Source organism: Dendrobates tinctorius, unplaced genomic scaffold (assembly GCF_039654945.1).
Source record: "Dendrobates tinctorius isolate UK_male_01 unplaced genomic scaffold, ASM3965494v1 ptg000171l, whole genome shotgun sequence".
In the NCBI taxonomy this organism is placed as follows: Eukaryota; Metazoa; Chordata; class Amphibia; order Anura; family Dendrobatidae; genus Dendrobates; species Dendrobates tinctorius.
The window spans coordinates 6,696,875-6,722,580 of NW_027361838.1; the positions used below are offsets into that span (position 1 = coordinate 6,696,875).

General features: G+C 46.3%; 1 protein-coding gene across 2 annotated transcripts in view; it reads left to right on the forward strand.

Annotated features, from left to right (window-relative positions):
- The window catches only part of ROCK1 (Rho associated coiled-coil containing protein kinase 1), a 173,321-nt gene that overhangs the window by 73,781 nt on the left and 73,834 nt on the right, over positions 1-25,706 (forward strand). For both annotated transcript variants that reach the window (XM_073550864.1, XM_073550863.1), the window contains exons 7-16: positions 1,019-1,163; positions 1,810-1,948; positions 9,593-9,684; positions 9,912-10,071; positions 10,151-10,217; positions 10,872-10,960; positions 12,537-12,585; positions 12,776-12,911; positions 20,951-21,042; positions 25,040-25,286. In XM_073550864.1, coding sequence (XP_073406965.1) covers positions 1,019-1,163; positions 1,810-1,948; positions 9,593-9,684; positions 9,912-10,071; positions 10,151-10,217; positions 10,872-10,960; positions 12,537-12,585; positions 12,776-12,911; positions 20,951-21,042; positions 25,040-25,286 — 1,216 coding nt within the window. The remainder of the gene's footprint in view (positions 1-1,018; positions 1,164-1,809; positions 1,949-9,592; positions 9,685-9,911; positions 10,072-10,150; positions 10,218-10,871; positions 10,961-12,536; positions 12,586-12,775; positions 12,912-20,950; positions 21,043-25,039; positions 25,287-25,706) is intronic.

Genomic DNA, 25,706 nt, shown 5'->3' on the forward strand with positions numbered 1-25,706 from the left:
TGGGACGGACAGTTATAGATAACATTGTACTTGGTTTTCTCCATCAGTACGATGATTATGTATGGAGGGTCTCAATTTGGACCATTGCTCCATTCAGTCGGTGAGCTCGAGTTCTTGGGATTGTTGGGAACATCAGTGATAAGCAAGTTATTTGCTCTTCTAGTACCCTAACCAAAAATGGAAGTGATCATCAGTAACTTTGCCCGTGCTGGTTTTCCACAGAAACATTTATTTCAGGATCATGCAGTAAATTCTGAAGAGGGTGTCAGAAAGCTCTTCTCCTGCACCCTTTCATAATTCATCTTAACGTTTAGTGTTCCCTAGAACTCCTATTAAGATACAGATATTTAGATCTAACATACGGGGCCTGGGGGCAGGTTAGATTCTGTGCAAACCTATGTTGTCTGGGATGGTGCCAGTGTGGGAGGGGAGCAGCCCCCATGTAGCGCAGCTGCCGGTGCTTCCCTTCTTCCTGCTTGAGGGGAAACGGCAGCTGCTGCTTCATTCATTGTTAGACACAGACCTCAGCCTTACGAAAATACATTTACAGTGAAAGATTACGGTTAACCAGGGTCCCTGCAGTGTAACCATCTGCCGATCAACGAGCAAATCGCATGTTCAGTGGGTGAAATATTTCTGCTGCAGAAAATATCTAATGCCATCATGGTGAATAAACCATATGTATGCTGCCGAAACAACGGCAGCCTATGGGTACTAACCATACATTGCGCATCTATGGACCAGTCTATCTGTGTATACCCCCGATCAGTGGTATTTACCTATCGGCGGTTGTTTAATGCTCAAATCAGGCACCCACCATCCGTGATATCTGATCACTTTGCTGCAGACTGAATAGCTCCCTAATGTAATATTTGCATCTATTCTTATATGCTTTTTTTTTTTCTTTAAAATCCATTTGTTAGTGGTAAGGTGGAGGATAGTGAGAGTTGGATTATGTTACTATTTCTGGTTATCAGGGATTATTCATAGGTGATTTAACGTTCAATCTTGCATACAGGAGGGAATGGTACGATGCGACACTGCTGTAGGAACTCCTGACTACATTTCCCCAGAAGTATTAAAGTCCCAAGGAGGAGATGGTTACTATGGACGGGAATGTGATTGGTGGTCTGTAGGCGTGTTCCTTTATGAAATGCTTGTAGGTAAGTTCCGTGGTTGAGTGCCACCACGATATACCGATTACAGCCTGAGTCTTGGGTCTCTTGGTCCCGTTCTTTATAACGTGCAGCAGCATGTGCCGTATCTGGCACCGAGAACACTTCACCTCCAAACTTCCATTGGAATGAATTGTGTCGGAAGTCAATAATTGGTAAGGTGGAATTTGCTGCCAACTCGGAGCTTTATGTAAAAATGCATCTACTTCCAGGAGAGGAAACGCACAAACCAGGGTGATCACATTCCTTTAGCAGCAGGATGGCTCCTTTTGCCTGTTAACACTGTGTAGCTATTTGTATAATTGTAAGTCTGAACAGTGTGTATTTTATAAGAAGCATTTAAAGAGAGAGAGAGGCCGGGAGCTGTAAGTTCAGGCTGAGCTTTTACACTTGTGAGTTCATTAAATAAGAATTTGTTGATTGAACACAAGACAATCAAAACACGAATTTGTGATATAAAGGCATTCAATTCATCTTCATTACAGGTACTTTACTGTGATGATGTTACTTTGGGGTCCAAAAACCTGAAAGGCTCCTTTAAGCTTCAATGTGTTACTTTTTTAAGATGCTAGTGATCCGTTAATGTTTGTGCTTGGAAACCTCTAACAGTATGACAAATGCTCTTTTTCTGTAGGAGACACTCCTTTCTACGCAGACTCGCTAGTTGGTACATATAGCAAGATCATGAATCACAAAAACTCGCTTACATTCCCGGAGGACAGTGACATTTCAAAAGAAGCTAAAAACTTGATCTGTGCATTCCTCACTGACAGGTAATGTCTTCATTAATATGTTGTGATATTTTGCTTGTCAAGCCCCTAGAATTTTCTGAACAGGAAAGTAAAGCTGGCCACTTATTTTATATGGCTGCTGGCTGACCTCTATCTCTTTCAACTCCCCCCATATACATGAGTGCATCGCTATTCCCAGGGCTCTTGTGTTCTCCTCTATAAGAAAATTGAATTATCTGAGTTGGCATATCGCCCCATTAAACCATTTAAATTCCAGCCACCAAATACTTGTATCCACTCTCACAACCCGAAAGTGGACAGCCTGGAAGTCCCCATATACAGCAATGGTCGGCTATTCACTCTAAAATTGGCCAGTTAGGGTGTGTGCACACGCTGCCGATTCTGCTGCGGTTCCGCAGCGGATTCGGCCGCTGCGGGTCCGTAGCAGTTTTTGCTGCGGTGTACAGTACCATGATTCCCTATGGGAATAAAAAACCACAGTGCAGACGGTGCGGATTTTTCCGCTTGGTTTTCCTGCGGTTTTGAAACCGCAGAAAGAATTGACATGTCAATTCTTTCTGCGGATTCCGCTGCGGTTTGCTATCTCCTCCATTGTGGAGATGGAAAAACCGCAGGGCTGAACCGCAGAGCAATCTGCAGGTAAAACCGCAGGTCTTTTGACCTGCAGATTTAACTGCAGATTTTACAAAATCCGCGCTGCCAAATCCGCACCCCAATCCGCAGCGTGTGCACGTACCCTTAGGGTTTCTTATATGTAATGTATGGGGGCATTAAAAGCCAGACTATCAGACATGGAGCTACAGAAATCCTGGACTTGTATTGATTGAGTTCCATGCTAATAAGTTTAGGATCTAAATCGTGTAGAAGAAGCAAAAAAATGTTGACCAAAGTTTTCTTGGAGGACTGTCATTTGGCTACTAAACAAGCATGTTTGGCCGAACAGCAGAGTAGCCGCCAAATAGGAAGATAAACCTGACATCAGCTGTTCTCACTTACAGAAAATCTGTGGTCTATTTCTAGCTTATAGGGGTATTCCCATCTCAAAGATCCTATCCCAATATGTAGTAGGTGTAATAACAGCATTAGCAAATACCTCCAATTATAAATGTAGTATTGGTTGTGTCACTTACCCCATATGCGGGGTTCCCACAAGTGTTTGCTGGAGAGATTTAAGAGTGTTGCTTTGAAATATTTAAGAACATGAGTAAAGGATTGGAACAATATTAGCCATGTGCCGAAAGGGCTTGTGTGCGATTTTAATATTGATGGCCTAGCCTTAGGATTCATGTCAATGGGACCTAAGCTGCAGGCCCTGAAAAGTCTCGGCACATGATGCATAACTGTGGTAACCGCTGATTGGTGGGGTTTTGGGGTTTCGCACCTCCTCTAATATTGACCTTTCCTAAGAATAAGTAATCTGTACTAAAGGCCTGGACAAAACCCATGATGTGTTTCCAATTCATCTTTTTTTGCCATAATTTTCCAAAAATGCAGTAAGATGACTGTTTTTACAGCATTTGTGGAAAATACTTGAAGAACTGGTTTTATATCATATTGTGTGAACACTGCCTTACAGTGCATCTGCCAGCAGAAAACTGCATTGCAAGCTCTTCAGGGAATGTGTATAAGTGTGTAGTTCTCTGAGAGCAGATGTCCCATACTGCACGTAGGAGTACATCCTCTTTCCCCTTCTTGGGTGAGACCTTCTCGGTGTTCTTGGCTCGCTGATCAGAATGGAGGCCATAGAGAAGACTGTGTGTGACATTTGTATTAAGCTGCTTGGAGAAATAATGTATGTTCTTATCTACTGACATTTTAATTGGCGCCCCCTTGGAAGAAGTGACATCAGCGAAACGCGCGTCGGGGTCCTTATATTCTTGCCACTATCCTCAGATATTCAGTTTGGTATTATATTTTTTGCACTTTGACTTGCCTATGAACATTGGCCCTTATCTGTATTGTTTACAGCACATTTTACTGGCACTTTGGCATTTAAATAGTGGACATATTTTATGGGCTTATAGGTTTATCTGATTATAGTATCTTCTACCCCAGCACGATGCACTTTATATGACTTTATGAATTATGGCATTCTATATCTCGGCACAATGCACTTTGTATGATAAATTGTGAATTCTTTAGTAATTGTCATATATTGGTCTCAGTCCACTAGTCTCATATCCACATGGATTTATTGTTTTGTACTTAGTGGTCACATGTTTCCAAACTGTCATTAACGTGGAGTTTCTGCTGTCCTGTATACCTGTTCACTTGATTTAATTGTTGATAGTTGCACTCTGCCTTGTTCTGTATTAATTTCTTGGACATGATCTATTTTAATTGTGAATAATAAAATTTCTAAGTATTTTATTTTGTTTGGCACTTCCTCTCTTCTTGGGTTTATCTTATCACTTTTTGTAAGTTGACAATTATTTATGGTGTTCCTTTTGGATTTCTGACATTTTAATTGGTAGCGGTCCCATGGCTGACTGGTTGGGTGGCTGTGGTACTCCGGCGAGGGTCTCGTCTCGTGTGTTAATATGCCGCCCCACTGTTCTGTACTTGTAGTAGAAATGGCCACATTTGTCATCGTAGCTTAGTTTCATTGACTTACATGGTAAAAAGCTTCATCCGATAAAAAAAGGTTTGTCACATATCCGTTATTGATGTGCAGAACTGCAGCCAACTACCCTGCAGGCGATATCTGTCACTACCCCGATATTGGGCGGCGCATAAATCATTCTGTTGGCCCAGGGGGGTTATTGTCATATGCTGAACGGCCCAGAGATCCAACATTAGGCCTCATTCACACGGTCAGTATTTTACATCCGTATTTGTAGTCAAATCCAGGAGTGGAACAATCAGAGGAAACGTGTTATCGAAACCCGTCACCGCTTCTGCCTTTTTTGCCCACTCCTGGTTTTGGCTACTACTACTGAACGTGGCCTCACTGTGATATACGGCGCGGCATTAGTGGATCCGATGTGTTCCGTATGTGTCGGCTGCTGTGATTTCTGTAGTTTGGGGGTGATGCTGGGTGGACCCTTCAGGTCTGCTTGTAATAAGTGAAACTAGTCCGGGAATAAATCCTCAATTGTTCCAAATCCTTTAAATGACAAATTCTAGGAAGTGAGATGTACAGTATGTTGTCTCTGCTCCCAGCCCCGCAATGGAGGCCTTATAAGGCAGCCGGCAGCACGACTTCTACAGGCTGATAAAATCATATATATTCACTGCATTTGAAATCACTGCCGGCTTCTGTCATTTTTTATCTAAATAAAGCAAGTTGTGAGTATATGTAAGCGATGAAAAAGAGCGGCCGAGTGCCTTTGTAAGGAAATGTCTGCAGTCCGCAATGAAAGTAGTGACGGGTTATGTGATAGCACTTAATTGAATTAATCGCTATGGTGCTCTCTGCTTTTCTTGATCACTTCACTTGTAGGTTATTTGGTTTTCTTACCATGCATTAGTAGGCACACTCAGCTGTTTCTGTAGATCTGCACTATCCCCAGGTGGTGGTCCCATGTCCTCCCCGTATGTGTAGGTTACAGAGGTGGGACCGGCTTCTGTCTGACTCTTCTGGTATGTCCTATTGATTTGCCATCAATGTCAAAGTTAGGAATATCCCTTTAAATTGCCTTTTGAAGTGAATGAGTGTTTAAGGTTGCCATTTTTGAAGGGATGGGGGACTAGTCAAAGGGAACAGCCATACAGGATTTAATTGATGCAGTAGAAAATCTGCCGTCAACTCCGCAGTGTTTTAAAGTCTCATCAAGCTATTCATGGTTTGTTAACCTTTAACTGCAGATTTGCTTCCAACTTCAGACTACTTTATTACAATAAATTAAGTCAGTGAATTGAGAATGTGAATGTCAACCGTGAATAAGACTTCATAAACGCTAAACGTATGTGAACAATGCCCTAAATGCTGAAGGAACTCTGAGGCCCCGGCAAGTGAGATCCAGCAGAATGTGTCATAAGACATTATCTACCAGTCAGCTGAGCTCTGAGAGGGCCGGGCGAGGATGAAACACCTAATCGATACCTATGTGCAGTTTCTTTCTCCTCCTGAACTGATAATTTATTTTCAAAATTCTCAATTCCCAGGTAAAATGTGTATTCAGAGAAGACCTAACATTACGTTACTGAGAGAGGAGATGGCAATTACTACTAAGAATCTATGGAGGCGCTACAAGCACAGCTCCTCCCCCTTCCGGCTACATAGAATCTTATCGGCACCAACTGCCATCTCTTACCTCAGTAATGTAACAATTTTGAGAATGAATGATCAGTATTAGCAGAGAAAGAAGCAGATTTCTCTGATGATATATTACAAAGTTTCTTCTTTTTATGTGTACTATTGATATACAAAATAAACATTTAAATGATTATTACTCTTAAGGCTCTTTTCAAAAGAGTCACAAAGCACCCAAATGCACCACACAATGGACACTGGTTATGCTGGATGGACTTTTAATAGGATGTTTCAGGGTCCTCCAAGTGGTCTGTTTTTTGACACCCTACCCCCAAATACGACAGTAAGTCAGCAGCACAGACGATAAATAACTCAGCATATTGACAGATGTTCTTTAGAAAACCATCTTGTTCAATTTGTTGTCCTAGAGTGCTAATCTGTACAAATCTTAGCCAATTTTACTAATTGTAAAGGGAAAAATTTGGGACTGGCTCCAAATATGACAATAGCTATAATTCCCAGATTCAACTATGAGGCTTCAGCTTCAATCACTGTTCCGCCACCCCCAACCCCCTTTCCTAAAAAATAACACTGATGCTCCCCACGGATGTGGCGTCACTCCAGCAGTGTTAGCACTGGCTCTCCCTGGGCTTGCGTGACATGGTCACATGATCCCTGCGCCCTCTCAGCAGCTGCTTCATTCTCCACGCATTTCCACAAATCAGACAAGTGGAAGAAGTAATGAAGTAGGAGCTGCGGCAACTCTATCGCTAACTTCCTCCCGATTTTATTTTTTCCGATGGCGAGGAGAGCAAAGCAGATGCTGATATTACCCAGGCATCGTGTAACATAGCAATGTCATGTGAGCCCCGGGAGAGCCAGTGCCGACACCAGAGGGGAATATAAGTGCCATTAATTTTACTGGTGGAAGAAGTGATTGAAAGGGATTGTCTGGGTTATGGACAACCTCTTTAAAGAAATGGCCTCAAGACTCCTGTTTTCTGATTCGTGGTTTGTCCTCTTCATGTAGTTGTGGCCAAAAGTATTGAGACGGACTTACATTTTGTTTGTTCCAGTTTACTAACGTTTTTAGATCATTTAGTCTATGGTTTATTCTATGGTTACTACAGTATAATTATAAGCATTTCATAAGTTTTTAATACATCATGTTTATGTAAAGACTCAGTATTTACATTGTTGACCTTTATTTTTCAAGACTTCTGCAACTCTCTGGAGAGGGTGTAGTCAGAGAAAAAACTCTGCATAGGGTTGGGGTAAAGTTAATTTTCACTGATGAAGCCCCCTTCAGACTGTTTGGGACATTTAGAAGAATGATTGTTGAGAGGAAAAAAAAGTGAGTGCCATCATGAGTCCTGTGTTTTACCTATAGTAAAGCATCCTCGGACCATCCATGCGTCGGGGCTTTTCATCCATGGAGGGGGCTCACTTCCAATTTCGTCTAAGAACACTGCCATGAATAAAGAATGGAATCTAAACATCTTCTCCCAAAGAGCAACTTCTCCCAATGATCCAGGAGCAATTTGGTGAAGAATAGTGCTTTTTCCAGCAAGACAGAGCAAAAGTGATAACTAAGTGGCTTGGTGAACAAAACATTGACATTTTGCATCCACTGCCAAGAAGCTTCTTAGATTTCAATCCTATTAATACCTGTGGTTTATCCTCCAAAAGCGGGAGGACAAGCACTGATTAGACATGAATGGGTTATCAGTCAGGATTTGGCCCAGATGCTGATATCCTGCGGCCAGGGCGAAGGGCAGAATTCTTGGAAAATTAGGAACAGCACGGTAAATATTGAGTCTTTGCATAAATTTGATATTTGTCAATAAAAGATTGAAAACCTATGAAATGCTGATTTTTCTTCAGCAACCATAGAAATATCTGACTTTAAAAGATCGAAAAACACTGACGCAGCAAGCTTTATGAAAAACAAAATTTCAGTCTCAAAACTTTTGTTCCCGACTGTAAATTCCAAGTGAGCAGTCCATCTTTTTTGCACTAACATAATCGATCTGCCACTGATCAACTCAGCTCAGAGGCGAATAGCCAGTGCTGTGAGGCCACACGTCGGCTAAGGAACCTGGCAGCAAGAGATAATTCTAGTGCTGAACGGCCCTGTCGCCTACCCACTGTCTGCCCCTTTCTCCCAAAACTTGATGCTTTGTACTGCAAAGTTGGATGTATTTGTATAGCTCTGTGTCATGTGCTGAGCCCACTCCATACTCAAAGGGTGCTGGTTATGTTACACAGTAGACACCTACCAGTAATGGCATCTAAGGGGTTAAATGACTGTAATGATGATCCACAAATCCATGGCATCTATGTGGCTAGATAAGGAAAGACATGGGCTCCTTGAAGCAGTCACGAGAACCTGATGGGTTGTTTGACAGCCGACACAAATCCCCAAGTTGGACTTTAGCTTTAGGAGCCCTTGCATTTCTATGTACACACCTGTTTACACAACTTACATACGGTATGTACTATGTATTTGAATTCTTAAAATATATCAACCACAACTTTAGTCTGTTATTTGGCGGCTGTGACCAGTCATAACACTTGAGGCCCCGATTCGTCAAAGATTACACCAAAATTTTTGGTGTAAGTCACTTTGAAAAGTTGCAAATATTTTGCACAACTTTAATGACAATTAGTGTCTTCACACCAGTTTCTTCCAGTTTCGTAATAGGGCGTAATGCCATAACCCGTCTATTTCATGACAAGCTGTGGTGTACACCAAAAATCTCAATCCAGTCCTGACTTAGTAAGATTCATGGGTGCACGCCATTTCTCAGACGCCCCTGATTTTTTAAGAGGTGAATCAGGAGCAGATGACTCCAGTTCATGCCGGTCTTGATGAAGATCTTTGACTTGCTAACTCTCTGCAATGATTGCCCAGAACACATGTCAGAATCTGCCCCTTGACATTCTGCGTGCCTTTAAATGGCCAATCAGCTGCATAATTGCTACATGTCGGTGTCTAATATTATAATAGGATGGACTTCTGGAAAATTAAAGCTGGATTATGATAGGTAGATACATGCTTTAAAATTGTATTGGCTTCTAAATTCAGACCGGCTAATGAAGTTAAAGAGATTCCGTCGGCACAGGATGATTTCAAGCTAACTACAGGCGCTAGTTGCATCATGGTGGGGCCAAACATTTATCTACACCTTCCCACCTGCTTGTTTTCCCTGTCACCCCCCTCTGCTTTGATTGACATCTATGGCTTTGTAGAACCAAAGAAGGAGCAAACAGAGATGGAAACTAGGCAGGTGGCAAGGTGTATATAAATGATTGGCCGTGCCGTGAAGCACCGAGCTCCTGTACCTGGTTTCAACACTTATTCTGTGCTGACAGATCCTTTAAGCTTTTTCTAACATATTAATTAACAACGAATTGTAATCAAGGTGCTCTAACAATAGACATTATAATTATTTTTTATTTCCTCATAGGGAAGTCCGTTTGGGGCGGAATGGGTTTGAAGAAATTAAACGGCATCTTTTCTTCAAAAATGACCAATGGGCATGGGAGACCCTCCGAGATAGTAAGTTCTTCAACAGTAATGGTTGGGGGTTGAATGCCAGCCTATGTTTAAACAGTTGGGGTCAGAGGAGCCCCCGATCATGTCCTTTCAACACATTCACCTTACAAGTCATTAATACAGCTTTGTCTTTCTGTTGGTTATGAACGGGAAGAAAAAACCTACCTGTCATATAAAGCCTCATATTTCCTAAACCAAAGTGACGCTCTTACTCTGTTCTTCCTTTTTAGCTGTAGCTCCAGTAGTTCCAGATCTAACCAGTGACATTGACACAAGTAATTTTGATGATTTGGAGGAAGATAAAGGAGATGAAGAGACATTCCCAATACCTAAAGCATTTGTGGGGAACCAGCTTCCTTTTGTGGGATTCACATACTACAGTAACAGACAGTAAGAAACTATTCCTTGTAGATATAATGGTTTTGAAGACTCGTTATATGAATGGTCCAACTTTTCATTGTTTTTTCAGGTATTTGTCTGACCCTTCTTCAAGTGCTGATGACAATAGATCCAGTTCCAAAGTTGATAAAAACCTGGTATGACTCTACGCTTGTACGAGTGTTCTCTAATAGTATTGTTTTGTCAAATGGCTTAAAAAAGTATCGCCCTTTAAAGGGAACCTATCAGGTGATTCTGGCTGCTCAAACTGTGGCCAGCATAAATCTTCCCCATGCTGCACAATTGCAGCCAAGTTATTCTTCTCTGAAATGTTCCAGGGTTTCAGAAAAAAGATACTATAAAAATCTGTCTGGGGACCATAGCCGGAATCGAGACTAGTCCGCAAGTCTGGCTTAGGCCAGATCGCAGCCCCCTTTAGTCATACACAAGAGATACAATTTTAACTAAATCTACGAAAAACAATTAAAAAAAAAAAAATCTATAAATTAACAGATTTTAAAACATGTCTCACTATCTGGTTTCATTATTAAAATGCTTTGCTACATTCCCTTTTGAGGGGCTTGTGACATAGTAAAGTTAGCTCGCCTCTTAATCCACCTTACATCTGTTCTAGTCTGGCTTGTAAAACGCCAATCTAAGACTTTAAAGTTAGACAGATCCTGGCCAGGGTCTGGTTTTCTTTTTCCTTATACTTGATTTCCATACGATCTATCATTCCTTAAGTTTTGTGATAAATATCGTGTGTATTGTACAGTGTTACTTTCTAAATGTATGATAAACATGTGCTTCAGGTGGAGAACTTACAGAAGAGCATATATCAACTTGAAGAGCAGCTACATAATGAGATGCAGCTGAAAGATGAGATGGAGCAGAAATGCAGGTATGCTATTCAAGGATCTATTCACACAATGCATATCTGGAGTGCTTTACATGCCAATCTCTAAAGTGAAATCCGCCGAAGTTCTGCATCTAAAATCTATTTTCCACACTTATTCATGCAATTCTGCAACAAAGTCACAACAAGGGCAGTCCCAACAGTTTAACACCTTTACGACGTTTGATGTATAGGTAGGTCATAGGTTGTCTCCCCCTCTTTGATGCGGGCTCCGGAGCTGACCCTTCATGTTTTCAGGCACATGACAGATGATCTGATCAGCTGTCATGTGCTCCTAACAGCCACGGGTGCAATCGTAATCCACCCGCAGCTGTTCACATGTTAAATGTCTGTCAATCTCTGGCATCGGAAGCACGTCACTAGCTCCGCCTACCAGCGCCTCTGTCTCATGATGGCTGGGCGCCGATGGATTGGCATGACCATGCCGGGTCTGCAGGAGACCCCTGTGGTTGTCATTGCTGATCTGCTATGAGTGCCACCCCGTGCCCACAGTTCATGATAGATGAGCATTTCTGTTCCATATTGCAAGGCTGAAGCCCTGCTATATGTAGCACAAGCGATCAGACAATCGCAGCTTCAAGTCTCCCATGGAAACTATTTAAGCAAGTAAAAAAAAAAAAATTTGATTAAAAAATATAAAAGTTAAAATTTCCCACTTTGGCCCCAATCAAAACTACACGTTTGGTACCTCTGCGTTCAGAAAACGCCTTATCAAAATCTAAAAATAATTAATCCAATCGGTAAATGGCGTAATGGGGGGTGCTAAAACTATACCTAAAAAATAAAAAATGACAAATTTCCTATTTTTACTTATTTTTTTTGTTTGGTCATTGCAACATTGCGATAGAATGCAACAACAGGCTATCAAAGCATCTATCTACACTGAAATGGTGTGAAATAAAAATGTCAGCTCAGCGCCCAAAAAATAAGCCCTCCCTAAGCCTCAGATTGTGAAAAATGGAGACGATACAGGTCTCGAATAATGGTGCCCTTTTTTATACAAAGTTTGAAATTTTTTTTTTTCTTTTCCCCACGTAAATAAAAAAAAAAAAAAAAAATTCTAGACATGTTTGGTGTCTATGAACTTGTAGTGACTTGGAGTATCATAATGGCAGGTCAGTTTTAGCATTTAGTGAACATGGCAAAAAAAAAAAAAACCCCAAAAACAAATACTGTAATTGTGGATTTGCACTTATTATTTGCAATTTCACCTCACTTGATCTGGGTTGCCTAAAGTGTCACCAGATAAATTTGTCTTTGTTACCTTCCATTTTTTACACACAGAAGATTTCATGAACGCTGGAATCCTACACAAAGGCCATGGGTAAACTAGGAATATTTGGATGGGGTTGTATCATGTCCCTAGTGGCAATGCCTCAATTACTAATTCTGTATTCCAGATGTAACATTTGGACACACTGTGGTTCTACTGATCCAACCTATGATATGCATCTAAATCAGGATTTAGTCTTGTGTTTTTTTTTTTTTTTTTATAAACATTGCTGACTTTTGTTACATGGTTTCTTGATTTGATTAATATTTTTTTTTTCCCTTGTTAAAGAATGTCCAATATTAAACTAGACAAGATAATGAAGGAACTGGATGAAGAAGTAAGCTTTCTCTTGACTTTTCTTGAACCTTAGCATGCGTAATTATGTTCTGATCATGTTCTTCCATGTTCTCCTGGCCCCGAGTCACATATTAATTCAGTCATGCAACTGATAGGTAGATAAATAGGCCCGTACCAGCTAAAAATACATTATTACGTAAGGTGCAATCATTCATGGTGTATAATTTTAGGGCAATCAAAGAAAGAATTTGGAATCGGTCGTGTCTCAAATTGAGAAGGAAAAGATGATGCTACAGCACCGAATGAATGAATTCCAAAGAAAGGCAGAGCAAGAGAGTGAAAAGCGGAGGAATGTAGAAAACGAAGGCAAGTTAACAGTTCGTTTGTTACTCGACCTAATGTTGGGGGGCATGTGGTCCTTCTCGGGAATGTGGCCTTTGCATTGCGTAATTAGGGGTTAATGTTGGAGTAGGGGGTAATGTCTAATCACGCTTGGACTTGATTACTAGCTAATAAGTTATTTTAATCTCCAGTACATGAATGAAGATTGATTGTATTCCAGAGTATCTTGTTACTTGTAAAAAGCATTTATTCAGGTTTTCTGAGAGATGACAAAATGTAAAAGTCTTCATTTTTACCTTGCGTGAGGGATGCTCGTACTCGCCTTATCCTGTGAATAAATAGTCGTTGCGCTAATTAAGAACATCTTTTTATACATTATGCTTAAGATATTGGCTATGGGAACTGATAATCAGTATGTGGTCATACACATTAGAATTACTCTGTCGCCTAATTGGGGGACACAGAACCGTGGGTGTTATGCTGCTGTCCACTAGGAGGCGACACTATGCATAATCTGAAAAAGATTAACTTTGGCTCCTCCTCTGCAGTATACACCCCTGGACGGCGTCAGCCTTCTCCAGTTTTTGCTTAGTGTCACAAGGAGGCACACCTTTTTTCTTCCGTTTTTTTCCTTTTTTCGTCCGGAAATACAGATGAAGAAAAGAGGGTCTCCAGCGAGACTCCCGGTATGGCTCCCTCCTCGGTCCCCTATTAGGGGTACCCGGTTGAGGTCGAGGTGGCTATTCCCCATGTCGCTCCCTCCCCAGTCCCTCGGGTCCTGGTTCGAGGACGAGACCCCCCTCCATCCCCAACTCCTGTAAGGGGTCTGGGTTGAGGCGAGGATGAAGACCCCCTGACGGTGACAGACGCACCCTCTCTAATCCCCCGCAGGGGGCATTAGGTTGAGACGCCTCAGGTAGGGTCGGAGGTCAGGCAGCATTCCGCAGCTTCCAGGGACCCCAGGCCGGCTGAGGGATCCTGTTGGGGCCGGGGGAGGGTGCGGACTGGATGGCACAGCAGAGACAGGGCTTTTTCTGCGTCCCCGTCTCTGCAGCAGCAGCAGCGGCTCCATAGCGCTTCAGGGGCCCCACATACAGAAACCGCTACCCCCACCGCTATCCAGTCGACCATTCTGGGGGGGGTCTGGTACAAATCCGCCCCCCCCCCCCCCCCCCCCCCCCGGACTACCGCGCCGCTCTGGAGCCCTCCTGGGCATCAGGCCTCTAATTTAGACAGCGGCTTCGGCCTAGCCGAAGCCGCCGCCTTTTCCCCGCCCCCCGGCCCGCCCCCCGGATGACCAAAATGACACGCTGGAGTGTCATAGAAGGGGCGGATTGAGGCAGAAAGGGCGCGTTTTTACACAGTCCAGCGCGCCCTTTTCAGCTCTCCGCCCCCTCCTCCCTCTCCTCAGAGTCCCGGTGGCCATTTTTTCTGGATGAAATCCAGGAGAGGAGCATCACAGCGGTCTCCGGGGGGCACAGAACTGGGATCTGTCGGCGCTGGACCTAGGGGCACACCGGTGGGGTAAGCTCACGGCTGGGTTCTCATTACTCAGCTGTGAATCTATACTTCCTATAAGGCTCTCTGTGGGTTCCCTCTGCGTAGCCACCCCTGTACGATCCCTTATAGCCAGCCTCTGTGCACTATGCCGGGCTCAGGGAAGAGAACCAGGCAGGAATGTTTCTATGCATTCTGCACAGCCTGCAAAGCCACGCTCCCTAGTGGCAGCACGTATCCGCACTGCCGGGACTGCATCCTGAACTCTGGGTCAGAACCCCAGGGAGTCCCTACTGACGCTTCAGTGTCACAGGCCATGCCGGAATGGGCAACTCAGATGTCTCAGTCCATGACACAGTCCATAGACAACCTAACTGCTACATTGCTGCAAGCTCTGCAGAGTCGGGCCCCGGCTATGGACGGTACACAGCAAACGGACAGCTTGTCTCAGGAACATGCTGCTTCCGACTCTCACAGACGTAAGCGGACCCACAGGTCTCGATCACCTGAGTCGCACTATAGCACAAGGTCGTCCCCCTCCAGGGAGAGACAGCGTCATTCCAGGTCTCCTGGGCAGTCCCCTGCCACAGACAAACAGTGCAATTTACCACAGGGATCCCCCACCACAGAAGACCCCCGCCCCAGGTCGCCCTCCAGGGATCACCTTAGCGAGGCACAGGATTCGGAGGGCATCTGTGACTCCGACTCAGATAACGAAACGGACAGGTCCGTGGTACCTTCTCCCCCTAGCAATACAGCGCTAGTTGAGGACATAATTTCAGCCATTCATCGGGTGCTAAAAATTCCAGAGTCGGCCCCGGAAGTCCCAGAACATAGGATTTGCTTCGAAAGTGTTCAGAAACCACCTAAGGTCTTCCCTAATCACGATGAGTTTGAGAAAATACTTACCAAACAGTTTGCGCAGCCTGAGAAAAAATTCGCTAATCGCAAATATTTGGAAGCGAAGTACCCCTTCCCACAGAAAGACACCAAACAATGGACAGATCCACCTGAAGTGGACCCTCCGGTTTCTAGGCTAGCAGCGCAGACTTTACTCTCTCTGCCGGATAGCTCAACCCTCAGGGACGCAGCAGACCGGCAAGTAAAACGCATGGCTCGTTCTATTTTCGAAGAGGCAGGCGCCTCTCTGGGCCCTGCGTTTGCTTCAGTTTGGGCAGCCAAGGCCATCCTGGCTTGGGCCAAAAAACTACAGGAGGGTCTTCAGGCTTCAAATCCTGAGCTCTCGGACCAAGCGGTCGAGATAGCAGTGGTAGCAGACTACATGATTCATGCAGCCCTGGATTCCGCCAGAGGTGTAGCGGGAATAGCATCAAACGCCATCACGATCCGACGCATCCTCTGGCTGCGAGAATGGAAAGCGGATGCGGCCTCAAAGAAGTCCCTCACGCGACTTCCGTATTTTACTGGAAGACTTTTCGGCGAAAAGTTGGACACCATGATAGCCAATGCCACTGGGGGTAAGAGTACCTCTCTCCCTCAACTAAAACCGAAATGCACGTTTAAACGAAGAAACCAGACGCGATTCCGATCCTTTCGGAATTCCTCGGGCTGGTCCGTTTCGCGCCCGGTGCAAAACCGTAACCGTTCTCCACGCAGGGACAACCCACGGACGCAGCAGCGACCGGACAGGGCTTGGCAGTCGAAAGCAGGCCAAGCGAAACCCAAGGGAGGAAAACCTCAGAACTTCGCTTCATCATGACTCGCGACCTCCGGAAGACACCCCACCAGTAGGCGGCCGACTTTTACTCTTTCAGCAAGTCTGGCTGCCTATTACAGAAGACAGGTGGGTCAGGGAAATAGTGTCTTCCGGATACAAGATAGAGTTCACTTCCGTTCCACCGAACCGGTTCTTCCTTTCTATTCCTCCAACACCACCAGAAAAGGCTTGCGCTTTCCACCAAGCGGTTTCTTCTCTCCTTCAATCAGGAGTTGTGGTGCCGGGTTCCCGCGAACGAGAGATTCCGAGGATTCTACTCAAATTTGTTCGTAGTCCCCAAGAAAGGAGGCGGCGTCCGACCCATACTGGACCTAAAACAGCTCAACAATTACGTACGGGTCCGTCATTTCCGCATGGAGTCCCTCCGGTCCATCATTGCATCCATGGACCAGGGAGAATACCTCGCCTCCATAGACATACAGGATGCGTATCTCCACATACCAATTGCTCCCGCCCACCAAAGGTTTCTCAGGTTCGCGGTCAACCAAAACCACTACCAGTTTGTCGCCCTTCCGTTCGGACTCGCCACGGCTCCAAGAACGTTCACCAAAGTCATGGCGGCCACCATGGACGTCCTGCACTCAAGAGGCATCCTAGTCGTCCCGTACCTGGACGACCTCCTCATCAAGTCTCCCACTTTCAAAGACTGCGAGGTCAGTGTCTCAATCACACTAGACACTCTGAGTCGCCTGGGATTGGCTAGTCAACCTACAGAAATCGTCGACTATCCCAACTCGGACTCTAACATTCCTGGGAATGGTATTCGACACCGCCAGGGGCCTGGTGCTCCTTCCCAAGGACAAGACACTGGCCATCCGTCTGGGAGTTCGCACACTCCTTCGCAGTCCTCCTCGATCTCTCCGGTTTGCCGTGAGAGTCCTCGGCCGGATGGCAGCAGCAATAGAGGCAGTGCCATTTGCCCAGTTTCACCTCAGGGTCCTTCAACTAGCCATACTCAGATCTTGGGACAGGAACCCCTTCTCCCTCGACAGGGAGTTCAGGTTGACGTCATCAACCAGGAGGTCCCTGCATTGGTGGCTCAAACCAACCTCGCTTACACGAGGGAAGCCATTCCTCTCAGGACAATGGAAGATCCTGACTACCGATGCAAGCCTGACAGGCTGGGGGGCGGTGCACCTACATCACAGGGCACAGGGCAAGTGGTCACCGAGGGAAGTGACACTGCCCATCAATGTTCTGGAAATCAGGGCCATTATCTTGGCACTGAGAGCCTTTCATCGCTTGCTTGCAGCCTCGCACATAAGGATACAGTCGGACAATGCCACGGCTGTGGCATACGTGAACCACCAAGGCGGGACCCGCAGCGCCCAGGCGATGAGAGAAGTGGCTCATATCCTCCGCTGGGCGGAAGACACAAGGTTGGTACTTTCTGCGGTACACATTCCGGGTGTAGAAAACTGGGAAGCCGACTTCCTCAGCAGGCAAGGAATGGACTCGGGGGAGTGGTCTCTCCATCCCGAGATTTTTTGCCAGATCTGTCAACGCTGGGGAACCCCGGAGGTGGACCTAATGGCATCCCATCTCAATACCAAGGTCCCCAATTTCATGGCCAAGACACACGACCCGCGGTCGCTCGGAGCGGATCCCCTGGTCCAGGACTGGTCCCAGTTCCGACTCCTGTACATTTTTCCACCCCTCCCCCTAATCGCCAGGGTCGTGAGGAAGATCAAGCAAGAGGGAGTTCCGACCATCCTCATCGCGCCAGACTGGCCCAGACGTACATGGTACGCCGACATCGTCCAACTTACAGCAGACGCCCCCTGGCGTCTACCCGACCATCACGACCTTCTGTCTCAAGGTCCGTTCTTCCACCAGAATTCAGGGGCTCTCAATTTGACGGCATGGCCCTTGAAACCTGGATTCTAACCCAGGCAGGTTTTTCACCGGCAGTCATTGCAACTATGATCAGGGCAAGGAAGCCGGCCTCCGCCAAGCTCTATTATCGTACCTGGAGAGCTTTCTTTTCTTGGTGCGAATCTCATGGACAAGTCCCACTCCCCTATTCCCTCCCGAAGGTACTAGGTTTTCTTCAATCGGGCCTAGATGCCAAGCTATCCTTAAGTTCGCTTAAGAGTCAGGTGTCGGCGCTTTCAGTCCTTTTTCATTGCTATTAAACCGCAAGTAAGGACTTTCATCCAGGGAGTTTCCCGATTGGTTCCTCCCTACAAAAGTCCGCTGGATACGTGGGACCTCAATCTGGTCCTGACAGCATTGCAAGCTCCACCCTTCGAACCTCTTAGAGGAGTTCCACTCTCCATTCTGTCTCAGAAAGTGTTTTTTCTAGTGGCGATCACCTCGTTACGCAGAGTGTCGGAATTGTCAGCACTTTCCTGCAGACGGCCTTTCCTAGCCTTTCACCAGGACAAGGTGGTTCTCCGCACGGTACCATCCTTCCTTCCGAAGGTTGTGTCCAACTTTCACCTCAATGAGGAGATTTCACTGCCATCCCTTTGCCCTGTTCCGGTTCATAGAGTGGAGAAGGCTCTGCATACGCTTGACCTCGTCAGAGCATTGCGGATTTACGTGTCCAGGACTGCACCTTTCCGGAAATCTGATTCCCCCCTCTTCATTCTTCCGGAAGGTAGTCACAAGGGGCTGCCGGCTTCCAAGGCTACCCTTGCCAGGTGGATCAAGTCCACCATACATGAGGCCTACCGACTTAACAGTTCCCCTCTTCCGGCTGGTATCACGGCACACTACACGGCCAGTAGGGGCCTCCTAGGCCATTCAGCATTAGGCTTCGGCACAACAAGTGTGTGAGGCGGCCACTTGGACTAGCCTACACACGTTTACGAAACACTACAGTGTTCATACCCAGTCCTCAGCGGATGCGAGCCTGGGTAGACTGGTTCTGCAGGCGGCAGTACCCCAAGTCTAGGGAACTGTCAACACAATATTCGTCCACTGCTTCCCACCCAGGGACTGCTTTGGGACATCCCACGGTTCTGTGTCCCCCAATTAGGCGACAGAGTAAAGGAGATTTTTGTGTACTCACCGTAAAATCTTTCTCTTAGCCTTTAATTGGGGGACACAGCTCCCACCCTGTTGCCCTTACGGGCCGTTGTTTACTGTTGAGTTCTCATATTGTTCTTTGAGCTCGTACATAGTAGCCTTCTTACAGGCATGGTTATGTTATTTGATTACGTTCCTCCTTATGCTTTGGCACAAAACTGGAGAAGGCTGACGCCGTCCAGGGGTGTATACTGCAGAGGAGGAGCCAAAGTTAATCTTTTTCAGATTATGCATAGTGTCGCCTCCTAGTGGACAGCAGCATAACACCCACGGTTCTGTGTCCCCCAATTAAAGGCTAAGAGAGAGAGATTTTACGGTGAGTACACAAAAATCTCCTTTTTGACATGAAGTCACTTCTACATTGGGTGCCTTGTCAGTTTTGCATCTGAGTGCGGCCCACTTCTCTATTCATTCCTTTGTTTTTTTGTTTTTATTTTTTTAAAGAGAACCTGTCATTTGTCCAAAAAAATGGAGTTAAATATCTTGTAATAATCCCTGAGCTCTTCCTGATTGACACTTTTTTTTTCTCCTCTTTTTTGTGCTGTTGTTCCATCGCAGAGACAATCACGTTTGTTTATTCTGGAGCGCTGTATGTGAAATCTCTGCTTGTAGTGTAACTGAGCGTTTCTTTTCAGTCTTCCCTGGGGTCGTGCCCTTTCACCCCTCCTTCCCATATGCTGCTAATCACAGCTGGCACATGATCTTGCAGTCATAATTGGTAAAATGAGTAGCGGATGTATAAGGAGATAGTTAAATTCTGCAAAAGCACTTACCTTAGGTTGTTTTAAGTGGAGATGAGGTTATGCTTAAGGGCCTGTCACACTAAGCGATATCGCTAGCAATATCGCTATAACGTCACTGGTTTTTGTGACGTAGCAGCGATATTGCTAGCGATATCGCTATGTCTGATACTTACCTCAGATTGGCTCCCCCGCTGATTATCGCTGATCGCGCGAGAACGTCCTGGACCGTTTCTCATCGTCAGCGAGTGACGCGGGCGGGAGGACGTCACGATCGCCCCGTCTGACAGGTAAGTAACGACCCCCGACCGCTGCTATGTCGCTGGTGAGATCTGCCTGTGTGGCAGCTCACTAGCGACCACTTAGCGATGCACCAGCGATCCTGACCATGTCATATCGCTGGTCGTGATCGCTGGTGCATCGCTAAGTGTGACAGTACCTTTATAAGAGACGTGACAACTATGCCCGGAGCCTATTCCAAATAGATCCAAGATAAGTCTGATTTTCTGAGCATGTGATAAATATGGCTGCTGTTATATATTTCAAACTGCAATCCCTTGTAGTCATGTGTCAACACAGGTTGCAACCTGAAGTAATCTTTTTCTAGACATGTGTTTTGGCTATCGGGTTGAGGAGCAGCATCCTGAGCAAGCATAACTAATCTGCTCACGCCAGGAGAAAACCTTCACCTCAGCTGATGGAACAGAACATTCTTTTTTTTTTTTTTTTTTCAACTACAGTCCTGCTCAGTGTTCATTTTTAAACCTGTTCTACTAAGTTAAGTCTGAGAGGTTTTTTTTTCTTTTCTGCCACAGCCCTTCTCAGCGGCAGAGTTAACAGATAAGTGCTACTGCTTCTCAGACAGTTGAAGCCCACGTCACATATAGTGTTTTAAGATTGCAGCTTGAAGTATGTGACTGCACCCATTTATTTATTTTTTTTCATTCTTCAGAGAACCCCTCTCAACAGGAGTGGTTCAAAGTGACATGAAAGAAAAAAAAATCAGAATCTGACTCATGTTTAATTATTATTCTTTTTCCCTAATCTTGACACAGTATCGACATTAAAAGACCAATTGGAAGATTTGAGGAAAATCAGCCAGAATTCTCAGATGACAAACGACAAAATTGCACAGTTACAAAAGCAAGTAAGTGATCCCTGTTTTCATGGTCTGGATTTTCAGCATTCTTTATATTTTTTATTTTTTCACATCTCTTTATCTCTTCCCACATTTTCCACATTTTTTATCTGCTAAGCTTACTGAATGTGAGAAAGTCTTCTAGCTGTACACAAAACCATAGCTGGTGAAAATTGTTTCCCAAACAGTCAGATAATATTTAATGAACCAACACATTTATTGCCCTTCCATGGTCTAGCGCTGGCTCTCCTCCGTTGCTGTGGAGTTTTTGCTGCCGCAGTGACATCACAACTACATTGCACATCACCACTGCAGTCGATGATTGAGTTGGGTGGTTGATGTCACCTACATTAACAGAGCTGCTGAGTTTAGTGATTGGCTGCAGCTGTAGTGTGAGCTCTATATGTGACATCACTGGTGCATATATTATTTCTAAGGCCAGGTTCACATAGCGTTATGGCAGTCCGTGTAACGGATGTGTTAAATGGGGTGCACTAACACTAGTCTTTTGGTCGCGTTTGATCACATTAGCGCAGCTGCTCATTCTGCACTAGCCGTGACGGACTCTCCAACGCGGTAGACCGCGTCCGCTGGTCCGTCACAGCATAACGGGACATCGCTAACGCATGCCGATTTTGACATGCGTTAGCAATGCGCTAGGTTATGGCAGTCTATGGGTGCTTTAATGGTTGCGTTACATCGCGTTAATGCCGCTTTGTAACGCATCCGTTAAACGGACTGCCATAACGCTATGTGAACCTGGCCTAACAGATATGATTTATTTATGCTTGATCTGTTTGTTCTGGGACCATTTTTCTAAAAGAGGATAACCTCTTGATGTGCCCCATACTTCTCACTATATAAAATCTTTTTATAGAGATATATAGATATAGAGAGATAGATATAGTTTCTCGTTCGCCTTATTGGGGGACACAGAGACCATGGGTGTATGCTGCTGCCACTAGGAGGCTGACACTATGCACAAAAAAGGTTAGCTCCTCCTCCGCAGTGTACACCCCACCGACCGGCAGGAAGTTCCTCAGTTTAGCTTAGTGTCAGTAGGAGGTGGACACGGGTCTTTCATTAGACCCATATCTACCTCGATGTGCGTCGTTCCTTTTCAGGTTCCAGGAGGGATACAGTGTGAAGAGTCACAACTGTACTCCCACAAAGAGGCTATGAGTATGGCGTGTACTGCCACCCCGTATCCTCTTAGTTCTCCGGGCGGACCACAGGCTCAGCACAGGTGTCGTGCCAGCGAAAACAGATGGTCCTTGCCCCCCGCCTCCCACCAACTCGCCCACCAGAGCCTGTCGGTTGGACGAGGCGCGAATACGTACAAGATGAGCAGACAGCGTTGGATACAGAAGGTACCTTTATTGGAGCATCGGAACATAAAGCCACAAGATGACCCGGGAGCGGCGCCAAAGTAGCGCCGCAGATTCTCGCACTGCTCGCGCCGTCCGACGGTCGCCGCATCCCTTTTTGGCGGCGGTGCGGGCCTTCTTCACCCCACCGCCGGTATTGTTGTGAGGGTTGCGTCTGGGAGCAGGGCTATGGCGGCGTCTCCTTTGGGGGCGGACGCGGCTGCGCCTCAGTTCTTCCGCGCCGCCCCGTGCTGACAGGCGGCCGCCGTTTCAAATTTAGTCCCCGGCTTCAGTTTGGGCCTTCGCGCCCGTCGCGGCCACGCCCCCCGTTCATTATCATAGGCCGGCTGCGCTCCCGCCCGTTCCTAAGCCCTCCCACCGCCTCTAGTCTTGTGGCTGGGAAGGGGGAGGAGACGGTTCTTCCCTCTGGTGCAGGCGGCTAGCTCCGCCTTTCTTCTTACACAGAGACCGCGCTTTTTGATTCATCACATCAGGCTGCCGCCATCTTTGCAGCCTGACAGCCGGAGACTACAGCAGATGCCATCTTTCGGGGACACCGGACCGTGAGTAGTTCTGCAACTGCAGACTGACACCCTACCCTGCCTTGCTGTCCCCCAACCCTCCAGCACTTCCGCAGGTTTTTTTTTTTCGCATGCTCCTCTTGCAATCGCAAATTCCCCTCTACCGGGACTGCAGCAATCCTGTTCAGCAGGATGCCGTCCAGGAGCCATCTACTGCGCCACGTGAAGTCGAACCCCCCATTCCTGGCTGGGCCTCGTCCCTTTCACAATCTGTGGCAGACCTCACCAGGGTGTCTCAGTCCCTAGTTGGCCGTTCTTGATAAGTTGCCCCTGGACACTTCTGCAGGGTCCAGCAGGTCGCAAGACGTTCCATCTGAGCCAGCTAGCAGATGCCGCGAAAGGCCCAGGCAGGATCCACGGCTGGAATCCTCTCCTGGTCTTTCATCTGCACCTAGTCCGTCCCAGCAGTCGCCCTCCCGTGCCTCCTCACCCGAGTCAGGTGAAGTGTTCTCGGATATGTCCTCTGAAGGGATTTTAGAGCTGGATTCTGACCAGGACGCGGACATGAAGGTTACGGTACAGAACCTCATTGCTGCGATTAACCACACCTTCGAAATATCTGACTCCCCTGCGAAATCCTCAGATCAGGAGGTTTCGTTCAGACGGGCAGAAACACCATCCAGGGTATTCGCCTTCCACTCTGAGTTTGGCAAGATCCTTGCCAGGGAAAGAGAAAATCCGTCGAGGCGATTTCAAAGAGGGAAGCGTCTCGGCGTGCTGTATCCGTTGGCTAAAGAGCTCACTGACAACTGGTCTGCTTCCCCGTCGGTGGACGCACCCGAGTCCAGACTTTCTAATAACACGGTTCTCCCGCTTTCAGGTGTAGCGTCACTAAAGGATTCTAATGATAGAATTATAGAATCCTTGGCAAAGTCCGCATTCGCGGAGGCTGCAGCGGCGCTATGTCCAGTCTTTGCCTCATCTTGGGTGGCAAAGGCCATAGCCACTTGGGCAGAGGATCTCCGTAAGGGCATCCTAGATAAGGCCCAACCAGAGCAATTGACCGATCTGGCCAACCAGATTTCCCATGCAGGGGATTATCTGCTTTCTGCTTCCTTGGATGCCGCGTCTCGCGCTGTTCAGGCGTCAAGCAACGTTGTGGCAATCCGACGTACAATTTTGCTCAAGGCTTGGCAGGCGGACTTGTCTTCTAAAAAGTCTCTTACTAATCTGCCTTTTCAGGGAGCGCGTCTCTTTGGGTCCCAGCTGGACCAGATTATTAAGGACGCCACTGGAGGCACCAGTTCTCTCCTCCCTCAGTCCAAACCTCGCAGACCCCCCGCCAAGGCGTCAGTTTCGGCCCTTTCGGGCTTACCGCCGCTTCAATACGGCAGAGAACTTCTCTAACCAACAAAGACCACAGGTACGCCAGGATAGAAAGGCGGTGTCCTTCAGACCCACTCCCTCTTGGCGATCTCACTCCTCCCAGGGCAGACCCTCCAGGTCCAGATCTGGACGGTCCACGTGGCGGGGGGCAAGGACCATCTGTTTTCGCTGGCACGACACATGTGCTGAGCCTGTGGTCCGCCCGGAGAACTAAGAGGATACGGGGTGGCAGTACACGCCGTACTCATAGCCTCTTTGTGGGAGTACAGTTGTGACTCTTCACACTGTATCCCTCCTGGAACCTGAAAAGGAACGACGCACATCGAGGTAGATATGGGTCTAATGAAAGACCCGTGTCCACCTCCTACTGACACTAAGCTAAACTGAGGAACTTCCTGCCGGTCGGTGGGGTGTACACTGCGGAGGAGGAGCTAACCTTTTTTGTGCATAGTGACAGCCTCCTAGTGGCAGCAGCATACACCCATGGTCTCTGTGTCCCCCAATGAAGGCTCCGAGAAACAGATTTTACGGTAAGCACCCCAAAATCCTGTTTTTTTTGTTTTTTTTTTTTTGCATCTTATTCACATGGCAATTAGAGTTGTGTGATGGACTGCCAACATTTTGTAGGTGCCAGTTCATTAAGTATTTCTTTTCCAATTCACCTCTTTTGTGCTTCTCTTATAAAACTATGGCCATGGCTTATTGAAATTGTGAGAAATCTTTTATTCTTAGTTGGAAGAAGCCAATGATCTCTTAAGAACGGAGTCGGACACCGCTGTGAGGCTACGGAAAAGTCAAAATGAGATGAGCAAGGCTATATCACAAGTGGAAGCACTTAATCGGGAATTACAGGAGAGGTGTCGGCTATTAGAAAGTGCCAAATTACAAGTGGAAAAGGATTTTTTTCAACTACAGGCGGCCTTAGACTCAGAGAGGAGGGACAGGAATCAAGGATCAGAACTTATTGGTGATCTACAAGGTAAAGAGTAATGTGTTTACTTGGCTGACGTTCACTTGGTGTCTTAGTGTCAGTTGCAAACAGTCTTAAATTATTTGTAACTGCAGCCACTCTTCTGGGAAGGCTTTCTACAAGATTTTGGAGGTTGTGTGTGAATTTGCCCATTCATCCAGTAGTGCATTTGTGAGGTCAGACATTGATATTGGATGGAAGAGCCTGGCTTACAATCTCTGTTCGGTCAATACTCAGTGCTGCCAGTCAAGTTCTTCCACACCAAACTCACCCAAATATTCCTGTTCTACACCACTCCATCTGACACACTCTGCATTGTTCTTGGTGATTTAAGGCTTGTATTCAGCTGCTCAGCCAGAAGCCCGTGCCATCAATCTCCTGCCATACAGTTTTTGTGCTGGTGCTAAACCCAGAATAGGTTTGGACTCT